Raw genomic sequence first — 23,025 nt, 5'->3', positions numbered from 1 at the left:
CCCACCCATGTGACTGATGTGGCAGTGCATATTCTCAAGTCCAGCAGGAAGGCACCCCCGCCCCATGAAAGTCTAAGACAATTTCATGCAGCATGTCCTCTTACAGTCATAGCCCCCCAAGGGGGGCACTGAATATCCACTTGCCCACCAGGATTCATCCATCCCTCCCCTCCCCCCCCATAGATACATTTTTCCAAATACATCTGTGTAACGATTTGCCAAAACTAAAATTGTATGGAAAAGCAACAAAGTTGTTCTGAACAAACATCCTCCCATATCATACTGAACATAACATACCCACCACGCCCTTGGCTACACAGCCCGTGCACGAGGTCAGTATTGCTGGCACACAAACCAAAAGCGTCATTGGTTTAAACAAAGCAACCATTAAGATATTCTTCAAAGCCCAGCTCAAAACTATACTTGACTTGGACAGATGCTAGGCTTTAAAGGCATAACAGCTGTACAAAAACATATCTCCTTGTGACAAAGTGAGTATTCTAAGGGTAAGAGAGGTGGGATTTTAACTTTCAAAATCTAGTAATCTATAGAACCAAAAATATAAATAACCACACTAGAAAATTTCAACAGGCAAAAAAACTTGACTCAAAGATTTTGTGGGAGGGAAATACAGATTGGCAAACCAAGCCTCCAAATCCTGGGTCGGTTTGGATAATAAGCAAACTATGGATAATAGACAAGTCCGCCTGGCAAAGGCAAAGTACGGAACGACCTACGACAACATTATTGTTTCAATGGTTATGCTTATAAGTGGATGCTGCTTCAGTGCTGTCCGTAGGTACAGCTGGAGACGGGGACCAAAAGCCACGGCTCTCCTGAGTTCAGGATTCTCAGAGGAAACAGGGAGAGAAGAAATGCTGCATCTGTCACTCTGTGGCAATTTTCAGTTCTTCGGGAGTCTCTCTTGATTGCCTAAAAGAAACAAGGGCAATTGAGGCCACAATACCCTCCGTTGACAAAAATAAAGAGGTATAAGACTATTTCATCTCCAGGCTATACTTCATCTCAAACATGATGCGGAAATTTAAACTCCAACGAAAGGAGCCCACTACACCCAGTTAACAACAAATAGAAAAAACTACTACTGTTCTAGAAAAAACTACTACTTTTATTGATTAATCAAGTGCCTGACACCCAAAGGAATTCACAGGAGTTACAAAGATTCAAAGCACAGTTTAGGCAATTATAGAGATTCTGACATCATAACGACAGAGAGACCAGTACATTTGCATATAACCAATGACCATTAATCAAGATAGGCATATCCAGTAAAAGTCTCATCCCATTAAAAACTCAGCCCTCTCCCGCCGGGGATATAGTATCCTGGCCAACAGCGCGGATGCCTGAAGAGAAAGAGCCTTGGCTACTTACCGTGAAGGCTTCTTCTGCTCAGAGGGACGAAAGGCATCTTCATGATGGGTGTTTCCTTTTCCTCTTAGCTCGGGAGGCAGGATTTAATATTTGAATTTTTCCTGGCTTCTGAGGGTAAACACCCCCTATGGCCAGTTACAAAACTTTCCAAGCCTTAGAGTTAGTAAAAAAAGCTAAGAAAAACATGTGGTATTATACTGGAACTGGTATTTCTGAACTGACATGTTAAATACACAAACCTGAACTTCAACTAACTGTAATACTATAACTCAACTAGTAACAGACGTCTGGGAGGGCAAGATGCCTTTCGTCCCTCTGAGCAGAAGAAGCCTTCACGGTAAGTAGCCAAGGCTCTTTCTCGGCTCAGAGGGACAAAGGGCATCTTCATGATGGGACGTACAAGAGCTGTCCACGCCCTGGGAGGGTTAGCTGTCCTGTAGTATGCTCTGCAACACTCGTCTACCAAATGTGGCATCTGCAGATGAGTAAAGTGTTACCCGAATTGCTCTTTAATTGGGGAAATTAGCTTAGCAATTGGTAACTATGTATTTTTATAGCGAGATCGCACTCAACTCTACCAGAATCCGTTTAATGAGACTTTGAATAAAGACAGACAAAGGATTCCAAATTAAACAGTGTTTATGTCTTCAAGCATTCAAATGGTGCAACACAAACATACAGAGAGGCTAAGAAATAACAGAGAGTAGTACAGAGACGTTTGCCAATGTGGCAGGAGAGCGTTGATCAAATATTTACCATATCTAGACGAGGTGTTGTCCAATTTCACGTAGGCTAATAACAGATTGAAAAGGAAGACCGAAATGGGGGCAGGGGTTCCCGTAGACTTGACCAGCAAGACGGGAGGGAGCGTGGCTAGGCTGCGCAAAACCAAACCAACAGAGTAACGGCAAAGGTGCCAGGAAAGACCTAAGATGACATAATGGGCTTGGGGTCCCCCAGTTATACTGTTTTTCTGGGGGCGGGGAGAGGGGTTGCACCCCTCCTAGGTTCCCAGGTGGCAAAAGGTGACAAAAGGATTAATCTGTGGCTGCCGGGGCGGAGTAGTGAGAATTTAGAAATCTATTCTAATGCCAATGACTGTAGCACCCGTGATGAGCTGGAATCTCTCTGCTGATGAGATTTACATTCAGGAACAATGGTAGCGATCTGTGCAAAAGTCCTGGGGCCGCTGCTGCTGATGTGGAGGAATGACTCATCTGGACTGCTGCTGATGGCCCATTAAGCAGTGGATGTTGCAAGGGGGGGGGTGCTTGACACTGACTTCCTGACATTCTGACTCTTCTGACATGGCTGCAGCTGGAATAGAGCCTATACTGGAACATGGCTTCCCTCTGGTTCACCGGAGGCTGCTCCCGTATCTGCTTCCTAGCTGCTAGCTGCACGGCGCTCGTTGGAGCGGCCGAGTGCGTGACGACGGAGCGCGCAGCGGCCGTCCCATAGCGTTTGGGGCGGGCGCACGGCCAGCGGAGTAGTCAAGTGTCAGCACAGCGGGTTGCCAGATCCCGTCCGGGAGGGGGGGGCAGGCCCGTATGCTAACAAAAGGTTTAACTTGTAGTGTCTTACAAAGGTAGACACAGACGACCATGTGGCAGCCTTACAAATCTCTTCAATGGGAGCCTGTCTGTCGAAGGCAGTTGAGGTGGCCGTGCTTCGAACTGAATGGGCAGTTATGCCTCCGGGTACAGGTAATTTGCTTTCCTTATATGCCGTTTTTATACATGAGGCAATGGTGCGACTGATAGACGCCTTCGACATGGGTTTACCCTTTTTTGGTTGTGAAATGTTGGTGAATAGTGATTCAGATGTTCTGATGTCCTTTGTTCTAGACATGAATATATGTAAGGCTTTCCGGAGATCTAGTAAGTGCCATGTCTTTTCCATAGGTGTTTTTGGATTGGGACAGAATGATGGGAGTACTATGTCCTGCTCTCTATGGAATTTTGTGTTGCACTTTGGAATGAATGAGTGGTCGTGTCTAAGTACCACCTTGTCCTTGTGAAATGTGATCAGTCCTGGTCTAACCGATAGGGCTCCTATCTCCGAGACTCTACGTGCTGAAGTTACAGCAGTGAGAAACAGTACCTTCAACCTTAACCATTTTAAACTGACCTTTGCAAGAGGTTCGATTGGCGGTTTTGTGAGTGCAGTGAGTACGGCATGTAGGCTCCAGGTGGGAAACCTGTGTCTTACAGGAGGAGCGATAATAGTCATGCCTCTCTGGAATGATTTTATGTGAGGATGTTTGGTCACTTTATACCCTGCTACTCTTGGAACGATAGTGGCTATGGATGCTAGCTGTCTTTTCAGTGTGGATGTGGCTAAACCGATTCTGTGACCCTCTTGCAAAAAGGAGAGAATGCCTAGTGTTCAAGGTTTGATTGGGTTGATATTTTTGCGTCTGCACCATCTGGTGAATGCCCTCCAGGTTGAATTATAAATTCTCTGTGTGGAGGGTCTGCGTGCGGCCTGAATAGTATTAATTATGTCTTCGGTGTAACCTAACCTGTACAATCTTCCCCTTTCAATACCCAAACGGTCATTTTGTACCATCCTGGATCGGGATGGCAAACTGGTCCCTGTATCAGTAGGTCCGGAGAATCTGGAAGTCTCCAGAGATGGTTGTGTGACATCTGTATTAATGTGGGGAACCATGGGCGTCTGGGCCAATACGGTGCTATGAACAAGACATGTGCCTTCAATGTTTGAATCCTCCTTAGCACTCTTGGAATGAGTGGAAGGGGTGGGAAGGCGTATAACATTCCCTTGGGCCAGGGTGCTGTCAGTGCATCTGTCTGTTCCGCCCCTACTTGTTTGTATCTGGAGAAGTAACGTGGAAGCTGGTGGTTCGTACTGTTTGCAAACAGGTCTACTATCGGTGTTCCGAATCTCTGTGTGATAAGGTGGAATATGTCTGGATGTAGAGACCATTCTGTCTCGCTGAGTGTCTCCCTACTGAGCCAATCTGCCTGCACATTGGTCACTCCCTGTATGTGCTCTGCAGAGAGTGATGTTAGATTGGATTCTGCCCATTGTAGGATTGGTAGCACTTCCTTGTGAAGGATTGATGATCTGGATCCCCCGTTTGTTTAAATGTGCCTTGGCGGATACATTGTCTGTCCTGATCAGTATGTCCTTGCCCTGAACTTGTTGTTTGAAGCTCTGTAAGGCTCTGTAAATCGCTCTGATCTCCAAGGCGTTTATGTGTAATTTCTGCTCCTGGGGTGTACAGGTGCCTTGGGCTATGTGTGTGTGAAATGTGGCCCCCCACCCTGTCGTGCAAGCGTCTGTGTAGATCTGTTCTGGAACAGGGTAGATGTATCTGAGGCCCTTTGACAGGTTGTCTTGGTGTGACCACCATAGTAGGCTGCTCTTGGCTTCTTTGGAGAGGAGGATGTTGATATCCCTTTTCCTTTGTATATCCTGTTGGTAGGGTCTGAGAAGCCATTGTAAGGGTCTCGCATGGAGTCGAGCCCATTGGACAGTGGGTATGCATGCCAGCATGTGACCCTGTAATTTGGCAAGGGACATAAGTTTTGATGACCTGGCAATGTAAATCTTTTTTGCTAGAGACGAGATGAGATTGATTTTTTCTCTTGTGAGAAATAGTGTGTTCTGTTGAGTGTCTATCTCTGCCCCTAAATGAGTCAGTCGTTGAGGGGATTAATTTGCTCTTTTTGAAATTGATAAGGAATCCGTGTGTTGTCAATTTTTCTATCACTAATTGCGTGTGTAGAGCGCTTTGTTGTCTTGAAGCTGCACATATCAGTATGTTGTCTAAATAGGGATGTATTCTTATTCCCTCTTTGCGCAGGTCTGCTACCAGAGTAACTAGTACTTTGGTGAATACCCTTGGGGCTGATGTTAACCCCAAGGGGAGGGCCCTGAACTGGTAGTGTGATCCTTGATATAGGAACCTCAGGAATCGGCGACGTTGTGGATATATGAGAATATGCAGGTACGCTTCTGTGAGGTCTATGGACGTTAGAAAGTCCATGGGTCTTAGTGCCTCTGTGATTGACTTTAGTGTCTCCATTCGGAAATGTCTCAGTGGGATAAATCTGTTCAGAAACTTCAGATCTAGGATGGCTCTCCATCCTCCATCTTTTTTGGGAACTGTGAAGAATACTGAATAGATTCCCAATGAGCGTTCCGATAGGGGCACTGTTTCTATAGCTGCTATATCCAACAGATGTTGTATTGCCTGTGCGGTTCTCTGAAGTTTGTCCTTGTTTTTGGATGTTGGTGATGTTACCAGTCTGTTTGTTGGGATGCGGGAGAATTCTATTTGGTAGCCCTGCGTTATTGTATTGAGTATCCATTGGTCTGGTTGGGAGGTTGACCATTGTGGTTGATCAAGATTGAGCCTTCCTCCCACAGGTTGTAGTGTGGTGTCATTGTTTTGTTTGGCGGCCGGGTTTATTCCCTTTGTCGCCTTGGAATGTGTGGAATTTTGCTCCTCTATTAAACCTTCCTCCTCTACGAAAGGAGTTATGGTTCTGGTTCCATTGCCCTCTACGTTGGTCTGGCCTATATCTTTGCAGTGTGTGGTAAGTCCGAAATGGAGTGTAGGTTGAGGTATTTCTGAATTCTTTTTGGAGGCTCTTGGGTAATGCTTTCTTTTTATCTTTGGTTTCCACCAATATGGGGTCTAACTTGTCTCCAAACAGTCTTTTTCCTTGATAGGGGAAACCCATTAAAACAGATTTTGATCTGTGTGTCACTTGCCATGGGCGTAGCCAAAGGGCTCTCCTAGCGGCTGCTGTGGTTGCCATGGCCCTGGCTGCGTATGTCATAGTGTCTAATGTTGAGTCGGCCAGGAAGGATACTGCTCTTAAAAGTCTGGTCACTCCCTCACAGGCTTGTTTTTCCTCCTGTGGAATGAGCTGTGTTAATTTTCTGGCCCATATTATAGCAGCTCTGGAAACCAGTGCTGATGTCACTGATGCCTTGATTGTCAAGGCTGAAGCCTCGTGGGATTTTTTGCATGCTAGCTCTGCCTTTCTATCAGCAGGATCCCTGATCAATGTCTGGTCTTCCTCTGTAACCAGGTCTGATGTGTGTAGTGTAGTGACCGGTGTTTCCACCGGGGGAACCTTGAGTATGTCTGATGTGTTCTGATCTAAGTTGTACAATTTCTTTGATGTTATAGGCCATTGTTTGGAGGCCATAGGTTTCTCCCATTCTGACTTTATGAGTGATAGAAAGTACTCTGGTACTGGTACTACTTTATCAGGGGTGTCATGCATGTGGAAAAACTCTGTTGTTCCCTTTTTTCTCTGAGTGTTTGATTCAGTGTCATCTGAAAGATCAAGTGCAGCCAGTGTCTTTGATAGTAATAGAGGAAATTCCTTGTGTTGAAGACTCTGGACTGTTTAGGCTGTTCAATGATATCTTCCCGATCTGAACTGAATTGTTCGTCTTCCCTTTCATTATTATCATCCTTTGAGTACACAGAATCATCATTCTCTTTCCCTTGCATAGTTTGTTGGACAGAACTGTCCTTAAGGGCTGCTTTGGTGGGCCATCTGCCCTCCCCAATGGAGGTACCAGCCTCATTCCCTGTAATAACCTGGCTTGAATGAGATCCCATGTTGGCACAGGTCTGGTTAAGCGTTCCCTGACTAATCATTCCCTGGGTTGGGTAGCAATGAGGGAAATTTGGAATTGGGATAGGTTGAGCCGCTCTCAAACCCTCCGTGAAGGCATCCCTAATAAGGGCAGAGAGCTCTGCTTTAAGAAATGTTAGCCTTGCAACGGGGGAAGGGAGATCCTACCATTAGGCGAAGTCTCCGCTGTCGCTTCCCGTCCTTGATTCAGAGGCGAGCCGCCTAAGGACGAAACGACATGAGCCACGTGCGAGCCGCCGGCCTCTTGGGTCTGCTCCCTGAGCAGTTGTTGGGACTGGGCGTCCGGCGCCATTGCGTGATCCGCGCCCAAAATCGGGGTAGTTTGAGACAAAGGCGAGCCGCCAGTCTCCAGGCTGTGCGCCCGAAAGCGCTTAGAGGAAGGAGCAGCAGGCGCTGCTGAACTCTTTGCACCGCCCGCCGCCACGGACTTTTTACCGCTTCCATTCGGCGTGGCTGCAGAGCAGGCTGCCTCTACGCGGCATTTTGCACGCTTGTTGCCGGCCGAGACGGCCCATTTGCGCTTTCCTCCGCTGTCTGTGCCATTTTTTCTTTTTGTTTTTGCCCTCAAGTCAATCTGCTGACTTGTAGAGGGGTGGATGGCCTCGGATGGTAGAGGCAAAGCCGTTAGTAGGCTAGGATCTAGATCAGCTGATGCAATAAAATTATCTCCTTGCCGATCGGCCATTTTGTTTTGGCGGGAAGGGATCCTGCTAACTAAAACTATCCCTTCTATAACTCCTATGGACAGAAAACTAGAAAGAATAGTATTAGATGAGAAATAGATAATAGGATAGATAAGAAGATATAGATTAAAGAGTAAAGATAAGACTTTTCTAATCCTATGCAGCTGAGAGCTATGAAAGGCTGCTCTCCCGATCAAGGCAGGAAATAGAACTGGCCATAGGGAGCATTTACCCTCAGAAGCCAGGAAAAATTTAAATATTAAATCCTGCCTCCCGAGCTAAGAGGAAAAGGAAACACCCATCATGAAGATGCCCTTTGTCCCTCTGAGCCGAGAAGGGAGGAGAAGCAAGAGAGAATGGGCAATAAAGGTAACAAAGCAAGGACAACTGTCACTGCGGACTTGTCTCTAGCAGAAGATACAGGAAAAGTAAACTCTCTCTTTTGCTAGGGCACCATGTTCTTAGAAGAAAGTTTCTAATACAAAAACAGGAATATAGGGTAAAGAGAACTGCATGTAGCACAAACAATAATACATGAATGCTGAATAAAACCTTTCTTTTTTTAAGTAAAGCATAATTTCTCCATCAAACTACAGATCTACAGCTCACCTGCCGCCCCCTCGCCATGACAGGAAGGTCAAGAAAGGCCAAGTTCCCTCCTCTCTTTTAAGGATTTCTCAACCCCCCCCCCCCATCTAGAAGCTTTACTGCATTAAAAAGTAAAGGTTCCCTGTGCAAGCACCGGGTCATTCCTGACCCATGGGGTGACGTCACATCCTGACGTTTACTAGGCAGACTTCTGTTTACGGGGTGGTTTGCCAGTGCCTTCCCCAGTCATCTTCCCTTTACCCCCAGAAAGCTGGGTCCTCATTTTACCGACCTCAAAAGGATGGAGGACTGAGTCAACCTTGAGCCGGCTACCTGAAACCAACTTCCATTGGGATCGAACTCAGGTCGTGAGAAGAGCTTTGGACTGCAGTACTGCAGCTGACCACTCTGCGCCACGGGGCTCTTACTTTTACTGCATTACTTAAACTTTATTACTCTGAAATGCCCTCTAACCCTGCCCCACCAGCTGTTTCTGCCACATAAAACAGAGATTTGGGAAGAAATGCACAACCATGGCCACTCACTCACTTTTGAGATATAAAGGAGGGTTTTAAAGAGGGAACTCTCTTTATGGGGAGGAAGATATAGTGGTGGGTTAGGGTGTTAGCTGCTTTTGATTGGAGCAGTGTTCTGTGTGGGGCAATTTCTACTGTGATAAACCAAAGCATGTGATTAAGCAAGAGTGGTTGTCTTGCTGCCTTTAAATTTCCTCTCCGGAGAGGCTGAAGCTTCACAGTCCCTCTTGGTGAGTCATTAGAGAGGGTCCTGAAAAAGCAAATTCTCTGGGCCATCTTGAATGACTTGGGATTAATCTGTATACAACGAGAAACTGTAGCCCTTGATCCAACCAGCTTTTCTGCTGATCAAAAAGGAAGGAGGCTCCCCCTCAACCTCTCAAAAAGGCTAGCCTGAGAGTCATGGAACCTGCATGTATGAAAGCCATTGGAGCTGGAGCATGGCGAAGAATTAGGCGAGACGGAGCGAAAAAGCTGCCTGAAAATAATCTATCATCAGTACTAACCAAAGGTTCTCCAGTAGAAAAAGGAAAGAGTCCAGTAGCACCTTAAAGCAGGCGGGTGCATATCGATAAACCCAAACCGAAAATAAACCCGAAATTAGCCATTTCGGTAAATTTCCAGTTCAAGTTTACCAAATGCACAAACCTGGAGAGAAAGCTGAAGCCGAATAGGCAAATAATTATTCGGCTTTTTCCGGGTCCTGGGGTGTGTGTCATTTTTTGAGGCAGAGCCCCCAAATTCACAGCATAGCTTGAAGGGACTGTCCTTGCATAAACCCCAAAGTTTGGTGAAGATTGGGTCAGGGGGTACGATTTTATGGGGTTCTGAAGGGGTTGCCCCCTCGTCCATAGACAATCATTACGAAGTTTGCAACGGTTGTCTATAGAGGAATGGGTCAGCCCCTTCCGGACCCCATAAAATCAGACCCCCTGACACAATCTTCACCAAACTCCGGGGGTTGTGCAAGGAGAGTCCCTTCAAGCTACGCTGTGGATTTGGGGGTTCTACCTCCAAAAATGCCCCCAGGCATTACTTGTTGTCAGTAATGGCTGCCGGTCTGCTTCCTTCCTCCCTCATGGTCGATTGCAAGGTTGCTGTTAATTATGGGAAATTGAGTTCTTAAGGAAGGGTTCCCACATTACAAGTGTAGGTTGAATTTTTTCGGGAAACCTGAAAATAAGCCGAATGCCCATATTTACTGGTATGGAATTCGGCTTATTCTAGGTTTCCTGAAAAAAATTGGGCCCAATAAACCCGAACATGAAATTTACCGTTGTTTTTTTTTGCACAGCCCTACCTTAAAGACTAACAAAATTTCTGTTAGCTTTCGTGAGACACAGCTCACTTCTCCAGTTCTCCAGGAACGTATTTAAAAATTACTACAACAGAAGCGCAGAGGGAATGCACACCCCAAATTAGGAAAGGTGTGAACTGAAAAAGATGAGTCAAGGAAAGCTATAAAAGACAAGAAGGTTTCCTAGTGGAAGCCTTGCCCATATGAGTTCAATACTGGGGTGGGGGGGGGGGGAGGGAGAGAGAGAACAAAGTAAGTCAGTCAAGCAAAAAAATAAAAAATGGTGGAGTATATTGTGAAACACATTTGAACAACAAACAACAGATGGCAGAAAGCCAAGGAAGCAGTTGGATCTTTAGAAGACAAAGAAGGGAAAGGAACTTGAAATGAAGCAAAATGAATTTGTTGTGGTGGTCATTACTGGAAGATGGGGGGGGGGGTGTTATTAACAAAAGTAATAACCAGCTTTTTGCCTTGAGCCTGGAAGCAGCTAGCACAGTTCTGTGGAAGAGACACGGGATAGACAAAGTCACAGTGTAGAGGTCTATCAATGACTATAAGCTGTGATGATTAAATGGAGGATCCATACTCCATTCAGTGTGGAATGCCTCTGAATTTCAACAGTGGGGGAGAACTATTGCCTCGTAGGCTTTTTGAGGGTATATGGAGAGAGGATGGAGCTTTGGTCTTCGCATGTTAATTGCCACAGGTGGTGCATAGATATTTGGTACATAAGTCTATGTAAGAGCCCCGTGGCGCAGAGTGTTAAGCTGCAGTACTGCAGTCCAAGCTCTGCTCACGACCTGAGTTCGATCCCAACAGAAGTTGGTTTCAGGTAGCCGGCTCAAGGTTGACTCAGCCTTCCATCCTTCCGAGGTCGGTAAAATGAGTACCCAGCTTGCTGGGGGTAAAGGGAAGATGACTGGGGAAGGCACTGGCAAACCACCCTGTAAACAAAGTCTGCCTAGGAAACGTCGGGATGTGACGTCACCCCATGGGTCAGGAATGACCCGGTGCTTGCACAGGGGACCTTTACCTTTAAGTCTATGTTATTGTAAAAATACTTCCTCTTTTTTATGGCCAGTTGCACACAGTTGGTCTCTTTGGTTGCCCTCTCTAAACTTACTCTGCTTTGGAGTCTCCCAACCCAGAGGCAGCCACCTCTTCAACAGGCAGACATTTAGAATCCTCGCACAAACGTATATATGCAGCACTTAGATAAGTCATGTAAAGATCTGTGGACTGGGCCCTGATTTAACACTGGCCTTGTTCTCAACTAAAATAAGCCAGTGAAGAAGGGGTAAGAGTTGATGTGGTCGGAAGTTCCCTGCCTTGTTGCAGCTTTTACAGTTCCCATAATATTTTGGGCGGCTGAGATGCTAAACCTCTGCTGCTCTGAAGAAACTGTGTCTGGCTCTGCCTGTTACATGACCCTTTCCCCCAAAGTGCCTGGCTGCCTGTACCAAAGGGCCCACCCACAGTATGAGAACTGCTGCAAATTAACATGTTTTTCAGGGGGCGGTAATTTGTGACAACAATGGTAGCAGCTTACCTGTATATTTGCAAAGGCCAAGACATTTGTGGTGGGGTGGGCAATGAGGTTGTTGGGCTTACAAGCATGGCGCTGTAGATGTTAGAGGCAACCACCAGAATGCAGAGAAGGATGGGTCCGATGATGGCTCCTTCTAGACCTAGGTAGTACGCTCCACCAGCTACAGCAAGACCAGTCAGGTATGGATGTCCGCCTCTGTAATTGCAACACACCAAATTAAAATGCTACAGTTTTCATATTCTAGCCGAACATGCTGCTGTTCTTGAAGACTATATGGAATATAAAAATTAGCATTTGTTTACAGTGTATTTTCAGAAGCATTAAATCAAGGGCTATTTCCCAATACATTAGCTCTGTTACTAACATTCAAGAAAATGAGAGCGTGCAATCGAAAAAGCTGTTGAAGGTACCTTCATATGTCAATGTCTTGTTGTAACTGTTAACATTTACATGCTCTGGTGAGAAATTCTGTGAAAGCTAGGCAACGGGCCACTTCAAAGGAAGATCTGCACATAGAATATTTTTATTAAAATATTTTTAGACTGCCTTTGTCTATGAAAAAATGGATTAAAGAGGTTTGAAGCGGATATATACTTTTTTTTTTTGGTCGTCAAGTCACAGCCAACTTATGGCAACCCCTGGTGGTGTTTTCAAGGCAAAAGACGTTCAGAGGGATCTTACAGGATCCCATCTTTCTAAATGACCCAAATTTATAATCGGAGGAGAGGGGCCACCAGGCAGAAAGCTGTTATAATTAAAGACGGTTACTATAAAGGAAATGTCTGCCCTTCTGGCAGAACTGAAAGCAAGGAAGGGCCCCAGCCCGGCCCCCTGCTGAGCTTTTTAGGTGGGCCCCTATTTTAGCAGCTGTATTCTCTGTCATTGATAATTTGGGGGGAAATTCCAGATATATGGCGTCAAACCATAATCGTTCCTGTCCATAAAAAGGGACAGTTTAACCTACCATCTAATTATCGCCCCACCAGTTTACTTTCAATTCCTGGGAAATTATACGTGGCACATTTCAAGCTAAGACTACATCAGTGGATGAAAAAAAATTCTGTAATTGGTCCAGAACAAATTGGTTTTCAGGAAGGTTTCTCTATGCTCCATTGTGCTTATACTCTTTCCTTTTTGGCAGATAAGCATATTTCTCTTAGTAGGAAGCAATATGCCGCTTTTATTGATTTACGTGCTGCATTTGATTCAATTTCTCATTTGCGTCTGTGGAGCAAATTGGAACAGTTATACATGTCACCAAGACTACTATTTCTAATTAAACCTTTGTATTTTACATCTTTTGTAAGGGTTAGATGCCCCGTCACTGGAAAGTATTCCAAGCTAATTCTAGTAATGAATATTCGACAGGGCTGTATTTTGGCCCCAGATCTTTTTCATTTGTATTTACACACTCTCCCAAGCTAAATCACAGTAATTTCCATCTTCCTAAACGGAATATTCATCATCTGCCAATTTTACTGTATGCAGACAAGGCTGCTATAATCTTGTATGAGAGCATGGCTGAACTGTGTACTTTGTGCTATGACTATTTTTTGCCAGGATAACCAGTTGGTTATTAATTGTAGTAAATCAAAGATTTCAGCTTTTCAGAAAGGGGGTATATACTGAAAAGCCAGGCCATCCTGGATAATTAAAGGGCATCTGATTGAGCCAGTACACTCATTTTGTTATCTTGGATTTCATTTTACAGTTTCCAATACCCGGTCTACTCATCTCAACCATGCTTTGGAAGGAATGAAAGCTCATTTAGCTGCTATCACGAGGTTCTTTTTCCAATCTGGGGGTCAATCTATTCTGATGGTTTTGGAGATCTATCAAGCAAAATCATGTCCACATATAGAGCCTCAGTTTGCATATCAGGAACTCCAGTTAGACTGGAGGCTGTGCAGGTTTCATTCCTGCATACTCTTCAGCGAGCTCCTAAATGCATTTCAAATTCTAATTTACTGCTGGAAACTGGGTGCACTCAAATTTCTCTTATGGCTTGGGCGGCGGCGGAGAAGGAGGAGGAAGAAGGAGAGGAAGAGGAGGAAGAATTGTTTTTTATATGCCGACTTTCTCTACCACTTAAGGGAGACTCAAACCGGCTTGTGACCCCATCCTCCCATATCTGGACTTCTCCTATTCATGCACACATGGACTATGTAGAGCTGAGGGACTATGCAGAGCGCCCACACCACAGGTGACCAAAGATGGAAGCAACCCAGACACTACCCCGGACCAAGCTGTATGGAGCCAGCAGGACTTTGCATACATGGCAAGCAGCAATATGGATCCGGACAAGGAAGGGAACTGGAATCCCTCTTGGATGTGGTTGCACAGCGGAGGGAAAGCACTGACCTCTGGACTGGCCTGCTACCCCACCCTGAGCTAACCCTCAAAAGAACAGCTCATCCAGACAATGGACAGAACATCGAGACGTTTTGCATAACCAGCAATGTGGCTGTCCTATCAAGATCTGCCTGACGACCTGAGCAAGAGGACAATGGTGCTCCCCTGCAGGTACGGCTGCTCCTTGAATTCCGTCCCTGGGATACTCTGGGACCAGGCTAATCCCCTCACCCAAATCCTCCTCATCCTCCCTCACCCCTTCTAGTTCCTGATAGCTGCTCAATATCACAATCAGCCGATACTTGACAACTATCAATAATCTCATCAACTCCGCACCCTGCCTTTCTCCCTGGAACTCCCCCTCTCTTGAGGAACAATTTTTACCTTTGTGCCCCAAGACCACCTGCCTGGTGAGTCACCCTCTGCCTCACTAGAAGTATTGCTACCCTCACAGTGGCCATTTGCCAAGCGTTTTACTGGATCCAAGCGTTTTGCCCCAAGCTGTTGGTGCGGGCTATCTTTTCCTTTGCTGACTCCTGGCTGCAGCCATTCTCCTTGGAACATCTTCCTGCCATCGGATGGTAGCTATGATTTCCAATTGCCCTATCCCTATTAGGAATCTGTGCGTGTGTGTGATTTGTTTTCTTGCTTTCTGTGTGTGTGTACCCCCTTTATTCCACTTAATAAAGACTGCCTGTTTTACTGTTTAATTTGCTTCCTGCATCGTTTATTCCTTTGGTTTGCTCAGCCCTCGTGAAACATAGATCAAAGAACTCTTTAAAATAAGCCTCTCGTTAGTGCTCAAATTTGTCTCCAATAAACTAATTCCCCCATTAATTATTGGAGACCCCCAGCATTCTCCGTAACAGGCTTACAATCACCTTCCTTTCCCCTCCCCACAACAGACACCCTGCGAGGTAGGTGGGGCTGAGAAAGTTTTAACAGAACTGTAACCTGCCCAAGGTCACCCAGCTGGCTTCATGTGGAGGAGTGAGGAAACAAATCCAGTTCACCAGACTAGCCTCCGCCGCTCATGTGGAGGAGTTGGGGAATCAAACCCGGTTCTCCAGATCAAAGTTCACCGCTCCAAACCACCACTCTTAACCACACCACTTTGAGTCCCTACCAGAACTATTAAGATGGACTCACTTTGACTCCCATAGATCGTCTTGGGATAAATTAATGGAGGATAAGCTGTTGAATTTAATTTGTCCTTCTCTTCTGTTAAAAAAAAAAAAAGGCTTTGGGATCACTGAGGAGATTAGATCAGGAGGCTATCAATTTAGATGCATGGAAACATTCCCCCCTTTTGGGGGGCTTCTCAGCCCCCTTTTTTCTGTTGGACAAGTGATTTTACTTTTCTAACAATCCCAATTTTTCGCCAACCTTTCTTCTTGGCTAGGGTAAATGCTTTACCACTCGCTGAAGTGTCAGGTCGCTGCAAAGGTATCAGCCACCCCAGAGACTCTGCCCTTGTGGTAGAGCTGTAACTGAAAGTTTACATCATTTTGTATTTAGCTGTTATTTGTATTCATCTGTAAGTGCTAAATATGCACTGCCTTTATCGAGCAGGTTCCCTGCTGTTCACATGATTTTCATCTGTTATATATCTTGGCTGGTAACAACAGGCGTGTTACTTTGTCCATGGTAAAGTTTATATTTTGTGCCCTCAGAAATAGACAGGCATATGTTAAAAATCTCCCTGGGGTCGAGTGTTAGTGGGGCCGCTGTTTATTCATTTTGCCAATGTGCTTTGGGGCACACAAGCACTCTGATTTGGAAACAGGAACAGGATTAGTCTTACAGGCATTATTAATATTTCAGCAGGGCCTTTCCCAATACAGATAGAAAGCTATTTTGAAATATTTACCCTGATATATCAGAATAAATTGCTGTGTCTACGAAATACGTTGGCAACAGATGGCACACCAAGAGGAGCAGAGCTTTGCATCCTTCTCCTTGTACAAGCCAGAGGTCTAGAACTGCAGGTACGGCTGCCCAATATGTTCCCAAAAAGGGGACAACTCCAAGCAGTGCTGCCAGCGCTAAGGATGAACAAGACAGGCCGTTAGAAATCTGAATTTTAAGACACAGTTATTCCACTAGAAATGAATTCGTACCAGAATTTACACTCCTTTCTAAGCACACCATTGCATTTACACCTACAGGGTTGTTTGAATGGAGATTAGAAAGTTTTCTAACACCTTGTGCCTTTCAGAATTTTTAAATCAAGAAAATTTCTAAGTGGACTACATCTTGAACTTGAACACTACTGGGTCAGGAACCAACGATGGAGACAAATAATCTGGAGAAGATGACACCATACTATGTGCTCACATTTATTGAATTAGTGTGTGTGTGTGTATGTGTGTGTGTGGGGGGGAGTTAGTGATTTTTCTTTCAAAGGCCTCTATGTTTTTCACCAGAATATTTTACTCATTCTGTGCTCTTGCCTGATGAATTAATGTCACTGAAAATCGTTTTAGCTGTTTCTGGTGCTTTTATACTCTTATAACAGAACCTATGACCCTCTTATGAAAAGATGCTGTTTCTTTTTAAAGAATGGACTCTGGGGAAACCATCATACAGGTCATGAATTTATCCTATGGCTGGAAAACTGTGTGTGTGGGGGGGCTCACTCTGGACCTCCAACCAGCTCTTACTATGACTGAGATGGGTTATTGGGGCGGGGTCGACATGGCTACAGGCCACAAAAGATACTACCACCAATCTGGGGTCATCAACAGTAAGGTACCTAAAATACACAATGTATTGCATTTTCTAATGCAGTATAAATACGTTTAGTTTAGTTTATTTCAGAAGGGCCGCCCTTTCCTGGCCAAAACCAGGCTCAGAGCAGCTGACAGCAGTTTAAAACCATTCATATTACATATTGTAAATATTTACAATAAAACCAGGCGCCTTAAAATATCAATAAAATCAGTTCGGGAGCAGCCATAACAAGTTCAGCCTCATTTGCAGGCATATAGCAGAGAAACTTATATACACTTAATTCTCTAGACATTGCATTAAGAATTTCATTTTAAACTGATGTGTTTTAACGGTTATAGCAACAATTAGCGTGATCTTAAATTTAGGAAGCATCTAAATAACAGGAAAAATTTACATAAATAATTTACATCTGACCTTTTCCTTGGTGATATAAATTGCCTTGATTTATATCAAGCCACCTTGTTAGCAAACAGTTTTTAAAAACAAAAAAGAACAGCATTTTTCTTTCTAGCTCAACAATTGTGAAAATGTAACCAACATTTACATCTGCAGAAATAAAGTCTGTAAAAGAAGACTGATTTATTAAGTATATGTTTTTATGACTGTCACTTTGGGAATCCCTAGCAATTTTATTCATTATTTATTTTATTCATTTTATTCCACTTACCAGTAGTATACATAGAAATTAGTCTCAGGAGAGGAAGAAATATTTTTAGTGTATTAAGCAGGATGCAAGTGTGTTTCCAGAATGGTAAACAGAACTCTCTGATCTACCGTATTTTTCGCTCCATAGGACGCACCTGACCATAAGACGCACCTAGGTTTTAGAGGAGGAAAACAAGAAAAAATCTTGTTTTCCTCCTGTAAAAACTTGTCTTATGGAGTGAATGCCGGCTGGGCGCATGCGCGTTGGGAAGGCGCGAGCCGGCGTTTCCCGTCCCGACGGCCAGCTGGGAGGCAGGCAGGGTCGCACAGAGCCAGCTGGGCGCATGCGCGTCGGGATGGCGCGAGCCGCCGTTCCCCGCTCCGATGGCCAGCTGAGAGGTGGGAGGGGTCGCACAGAGCCGGCTGGGCGCGTGCGCATCGGGACAGCGCGACCAGGCGTTCCCCGTCCCGACGGCCAGCTGGGAGGTGGGTGGGGTCACACAGAGCCGGCTGGGCGCACGTGCGTCAGGACGGCGCGAGCCGCCGTTCCCCGCTCCGACGGCCAGCTAGGAGGCAGGCGGGGTCGTACAGAGCCGGCTGGGTGCGTGTGCGTCAGGACGGCGCGAGCCGCCATTCCCCGCTCCGATGGCCAGCTGAGAGGCGGGGGGGCCGCACAGAGCCGGCTGGGCACGTGAGCGTCGGGACAGCGCGAGCCGGCGTTCCCCGCCCCGATGGCCAACCGGGAGGCGGGCGGTGTCGCACAGAGCTGGCTGGGTACGTGCGCGTCGGGACGGTGCAAGCCGGCGCACGTGCCCAGCCAGCTCTGTGCACCCCACCCGCCTCCCAGCTGGCCGTCGAGGCGGGGAACGCCGGCTTGTGCTGACGCGCACGCGTCCAGCCGGCTCTGTGTGCCCCGCCCGCCTCCCAGCTGGCCGTCGGCCCGGGGTACGCTGCCTCGCGCCGTCCCGACGCACACAGCTGGCATTCACTCCATAAGACGCACAGACATTTCCCCTCACTTTTGAGGAGGAAAAAAGTGCATCTTATGGAGCGAAAAATACGGTACCCCATTCCTTCCCCCATGCATCTATACAAAATCCTGTGCTAAAAATATCCACTACTAAAAGAGGTAACTATGCCAATCCCTATTAAAAACACCCCCCACAGCATCGCTTTTAGTTCTCACCTGAGGGAATGAAGACAATGTTAATTCCAAAGATGGTGTGAGTCAGCCAGGTGTACAGTCCATAAAACCCAGCCATTTTGAGGGACGCATCAAATACACCTCTAGAAGGATTAAAAAAAAAGACTCCTAGTCAAATTTACAGTCTGATTTTCATGTGTGTCTTCAAAGGAGTTATAAACAAGCAAGCACACTAGTTCCTTAAGGATCTAAACACAATGCTAATAATTCTTTTTGTGGCGATTTGCTTTCTGGACACAAGAATTTGAGATTCCTAATGTAGTAGCAGAACACGTGCACCGTGGTATGGTGGCAGTAATCTCTACATAAAGGCCAAAATGCAAGGACTGACGATTGCTCTGTTAAATTCAAACTCAGAGACAGTTTAACAAAAGGAAAGAAAGATGTCGGCTGTCTGGGGCACAGACACCCTACTGTAGCATGTTTTCCAAACAAGGTTTCATGCACTGTCACATTTGGATACTCTAACATTTTGCCATTTCAAGGACCCTTCCCCCTATGCAGTACATTCTCATATTCATTTCCTGTTTGCTGCACTTATTTGAGGCCTCCTCCTCCTCTGATCATATCTGTAGAGCTTCTGACATCTTTAGGTTAACGAACATCCTACAGAGCACTCCATAATCAGGACGTCTACAGCTTTTCTCATCATCAGCATCATTTGGAATTTGTGTCACATCTGAAGATATTTCAGTTACTTACAATACAAAGAAATTAAAAAACTTTCCCTGGCTCATTTTGGAGAAAAAGGAAAAAACTAGGACACCAGCAAAGTGCAGCAACTAAAACGTTCTACAATTTCAGCAAAATGCTCAAGGAAGCCTGCTGGATTGTTTGTTAGGGAAGTTCTATTCCTGCTGGCTATGCTCATGAAACCATCTGGATGTGTTCAAAAAAGGAGCATTGCTGATACACGAACTTTTCTATATGTATCAAAGAGAAACCTTTATTGCTTACAGTAATTGCCGCTCAAATAGGCTGCACGGCACATGGAGCTACATTCCCAGACAGACTCTTGCCTTTTAAGAACATGAATTCAACAGAGCCAGCCCACACACGGCCTTACTGAGTCAGGGCTACAGAGGGCCGCGAGTGACTGAATACTCCATACAAAAGTGCAATTCACAAAGAAAGCTAGCATGTATTGGGAGGGAAAGTGTTCTAGTTTACATTTCTATGTGAAGAGAATTTTTTTTAATGGAGTAAAATTCCACAGTCAGAAGTGATAATTTCTCAACACTGATTTATTGTCTCAGTAAGAACTAGGCTAAAGTCACTTAAGCTTCAGCATATATTTTTTAATGCTATCTGAAAAGTTGCTTTCCTCAGGGAAATGTCAAGGACATTTTCACAAAAGCATGTGCGACTTTAGCTTGGGTATCCAAGGAAGCATCAGAAACAGAGGTCCATGATTTAGGCCAAGAAAAATTCTCATATCCTATTGTTAGAATTAAACCATCAAAACAAAAATTCAAACTCCTCACCCCTTCAATACCTGCTTAAACTTGCTTATGAATATGGACACACACATCTACACAATGCATTTTGAGACAACATACAAGCGCTGCTGGTCATACCCGGGGCTAATTAGGCAATTCGGTGGCACTGAAAAAACATCCAATCACATGCAAATTCTCAACATCATTTAAGATGACCAATCAAATGATGTGAACATTCCAGTCAAACATCCACAGTGGTTTCCTCAGCATATTATTTCTTTTAAACCTTCATATGCCGGAAGTCAAGTTGTTTCCTCTGTTGATTGCATCATCAGATCATTTTCATCATCATCATCATCATCATCATCATCATGTTCCACTGTTTATTTCAGGACTGCAGTAGCCTGCTCCAATTATGAACAGTAATCCTAACTGATTTCGGTAATTAAAATTAAGTTCAGTTTGCATCCAACCCTCTAGCACAGGGGTGTCAAACATAAGGCTCGGGGCCCAGATCCAGCCCCTTGAGAGCCAGCCGGGGCAGCCACCCCCTCCCACACCCCCTCTGACCTGGGCTGGCGAGGCCTGGCCCGACCAAGTGACATTTATGTCATACCCAGCCCTCGTAACAATTGAGTTTGACACCCCTGCTCTAGAATCTGTGGGCAATTTTGAGTTAGCATAATGAATCTCAGACAGTTTCATAAGCTAATTTTTAAAGTTAATATTACGATTATCTATTATCTGTCAATTTTGCTTAATTTTTTTGTGATTTATATTGGTGGATGAAGAAAATGAAAAAAGCAATAACATTTTCTCAGACAGAAAACTGGCACGAGAATCAGGATGCTGGCGAACAAGTCCCAAGCCAAAATACCGGTATGGGTGTAGGCTTTTTCGCAACTAATTGAACCCCACCAACCTGCAGTAACTTTAAGCCACAGCCATACCCGTGTGCATGCACTCACGTGAAAATATCGCACACACTAAATTGCACTGAGGCCGTGACAACATGCAACTTAGTAATGTGCAATATCCCCACCAGAGCAAGCAGAATGGAAGCTTCAGGGAAGAAGGGTCTGGTGGAGCATTCGGGGAGAGAAGAACATGCCACTGAGGGAGAGGGCAATGGCTCAGGCAAAAGGTGAGCATGCAGCCGGCAGAGATGCGCAGATTCAAGGATCTCTGCTCCGTTTGGGTAGGGAAACGAGGCCGGTTAGATGCTGCCCAGTAAGCATGAAGAGCAACGCACTCTAGGGTGTGGGATTTTTACAGACATAAAGACAGCAACACAGAAGAAGGAACAGTCATCTCCCGAACCATTGGTTTACAGGTTAGAGCTCGTCAATGGCCCATCACCTCCCTGCTCTCCAACCACCACACGAGCAAAACACTCAAAATACAGCACCAGTAACTCACTGCTGTTCTTACACACCAACACAGACAAACTGTATTGAATGGCAAATATTGAGTGCAGGGGTCCCCAAACATTTTAAGTCTGAGGGCACCTATGGAATTCTGACATAGTATGGTCGGCGCAGCCAGAAAATGGCTGCCACAGGAGGAGGAGTCAGCCAGAAGATGGCTGCCACAGCTTACTTTCAATCACACAGTGAAGATCCCTGTGCTGTGGTGGCAGATGCCACCAAAACAACATTTTTAAAAATCTGCAAGCCAACCAAATCTCCAATGACCAATCAAAGCCTTACAGGGCAAAAGCCCCACCTGGCCCGGCCCAGTTTCTAAAAACACCTGGTGGGCATCAGGTTTTGGCTCGTGCCATGCCACCCACAGGCGCCATGCTGGGGACCGCTGATCTGGCGGATCAGCACACGAGGCTTCCTTTTGGTCCCCCAGCTCAAGGCATTTCCTTGATCAACTCCTCTGTACCCATTTCAAAAGCTGAAACACACCAGATGCATTCATTCTGGTGTTGGGTATGCAATACTTCCACTAAGTCCACAGAGCAAACTGAACTGAGGGCCATGCAGTCTTTCATACAGGCATGCTCATTACACAATCATGCACATTTCCCATTTCATGTTAACATGCACGCAAGCTTCCCCTCTTTGTGGCTCAGATTGACACCTGACTGAAACTAGCACGCAAGGAAGCTGGGGAAGGCTGTGGGGCTGCATGCAGCCTTCCCCTCTCCCACACTCCGCTTTGGTGTTTGGAATGGCCATTGTTCCTCCTGTTTAAACAATACCAGGCCTGGTTTAGGAATGGGTCTGGTTCCACTTGAACCCGGTCTGCTGATAGTCTACACAAAATGCTGAAACCAGACAGGGGGCAGCAGAGCAGAGGACATGGGCCAGGGAGAGTGTGAATGATTCCATAGGACCCTCCACCCCTTGTGTCAGCTCTAAGTCTGAATAGGGCTTCTATCAGACACACCAGTTCATAAAGCCTGTCTTTCTACATGACCTGACTGCTTGGTAGACAGAAACAGTGTATGGACGCACACGTATGGCAAGGGTGTGTGGGTTGGTGTGTATACACAAGTTTCACCTGCCCATGAGAGTGGTTTTTGCGTGACTTCAAAAGCCAGCATGGTGCAGTGGTTAAAGTGTCAGACTAGCATCTGGGAGACCCAGGTTTGAATCCCCTCTCTACCATGGAAGCTCACTAGGTAACTTTAAGCCAGTCACACACACTCAGGCTAACCTACCTCATAGAGTTGCTGTGAGGATCAAATGAAAGAAAGGAGAATGGTGGAAGCTGCTTTGGATCCCCTTGGGGAGAAAGGTGGGGTACAAATGAAGCAAATAATTTTACTGGTTTCTTAAGAAAAGGCAGGAGCAGCTTCAGGAAGCTCTAGGAAACTGTGGCCTTCCTGAAAACATACAGCAAATCATCAAGAGACCAGACAGGAGCTCCTGCTCTGCTTCCGTGGCTGGGTTTCTCTCACCTCCACTCCCTTCCTGTGAAAAAACCCACAAAGCTAATCCCACAT

The 23,025-nt window shown here is 45.6% G+C and overlaps 1 protein-coding gene across 1 annotated transcript in view; it reads right to left on the bottom strand.

The window, feature by feature from the left end:
• Nucleotides 1–868: 868 nt before the first annotated feature.
• TMEM245 (transmembrane protein 245) overlaps nucleotides 869–23,025 on the bottom strand; it is an 81,574-nt gene continuing 59,417 nt past the window's right edge. Inside the window, exons 14-17 of the mRNA XM_056857835.1 lie at nucleotides 18,613–18,713; nucleotides 15,919–16,093; nucleotides 11,697–11,891; nucleotides 869–933 (exon numbers count right to left, since the gene is read on the bottom strand). Coding sequence (XP_056713813.1) covers nucleotides 888–933; nucleotides 11,697–11,891; nucleotides 15,919–16,093; nucleotides 18,613–18,713 — 517 coding nt within the window. The 3' untranslated portion in view covers nucleotides 869–887. The remainder of the gene's footprint in view (nucleotides 934–11,696; nucleotides 11,892–15,918; nucleotides 16,094–18,612; nucleotides 18,714–23,025) is intronic.

Source organism: Euleptes europaea, chromosome 11 (genome assembly GCF_029931775.1).
Source record: "Euleptes europaea isolate rEulEur1 chromosome 11, rEulEur1.hap1, whole genome shotgun sequence".
NCBI classification, from domain to species: Eukaryota; Metazoa; Chordata; class Lepidosauria; order Squamata; family Sphaerodactylidae; genus Euleptes; species Euleptes europaea.
This window is presented reverse-complemented; position numbering and strand designations above follow the sequence as displayed.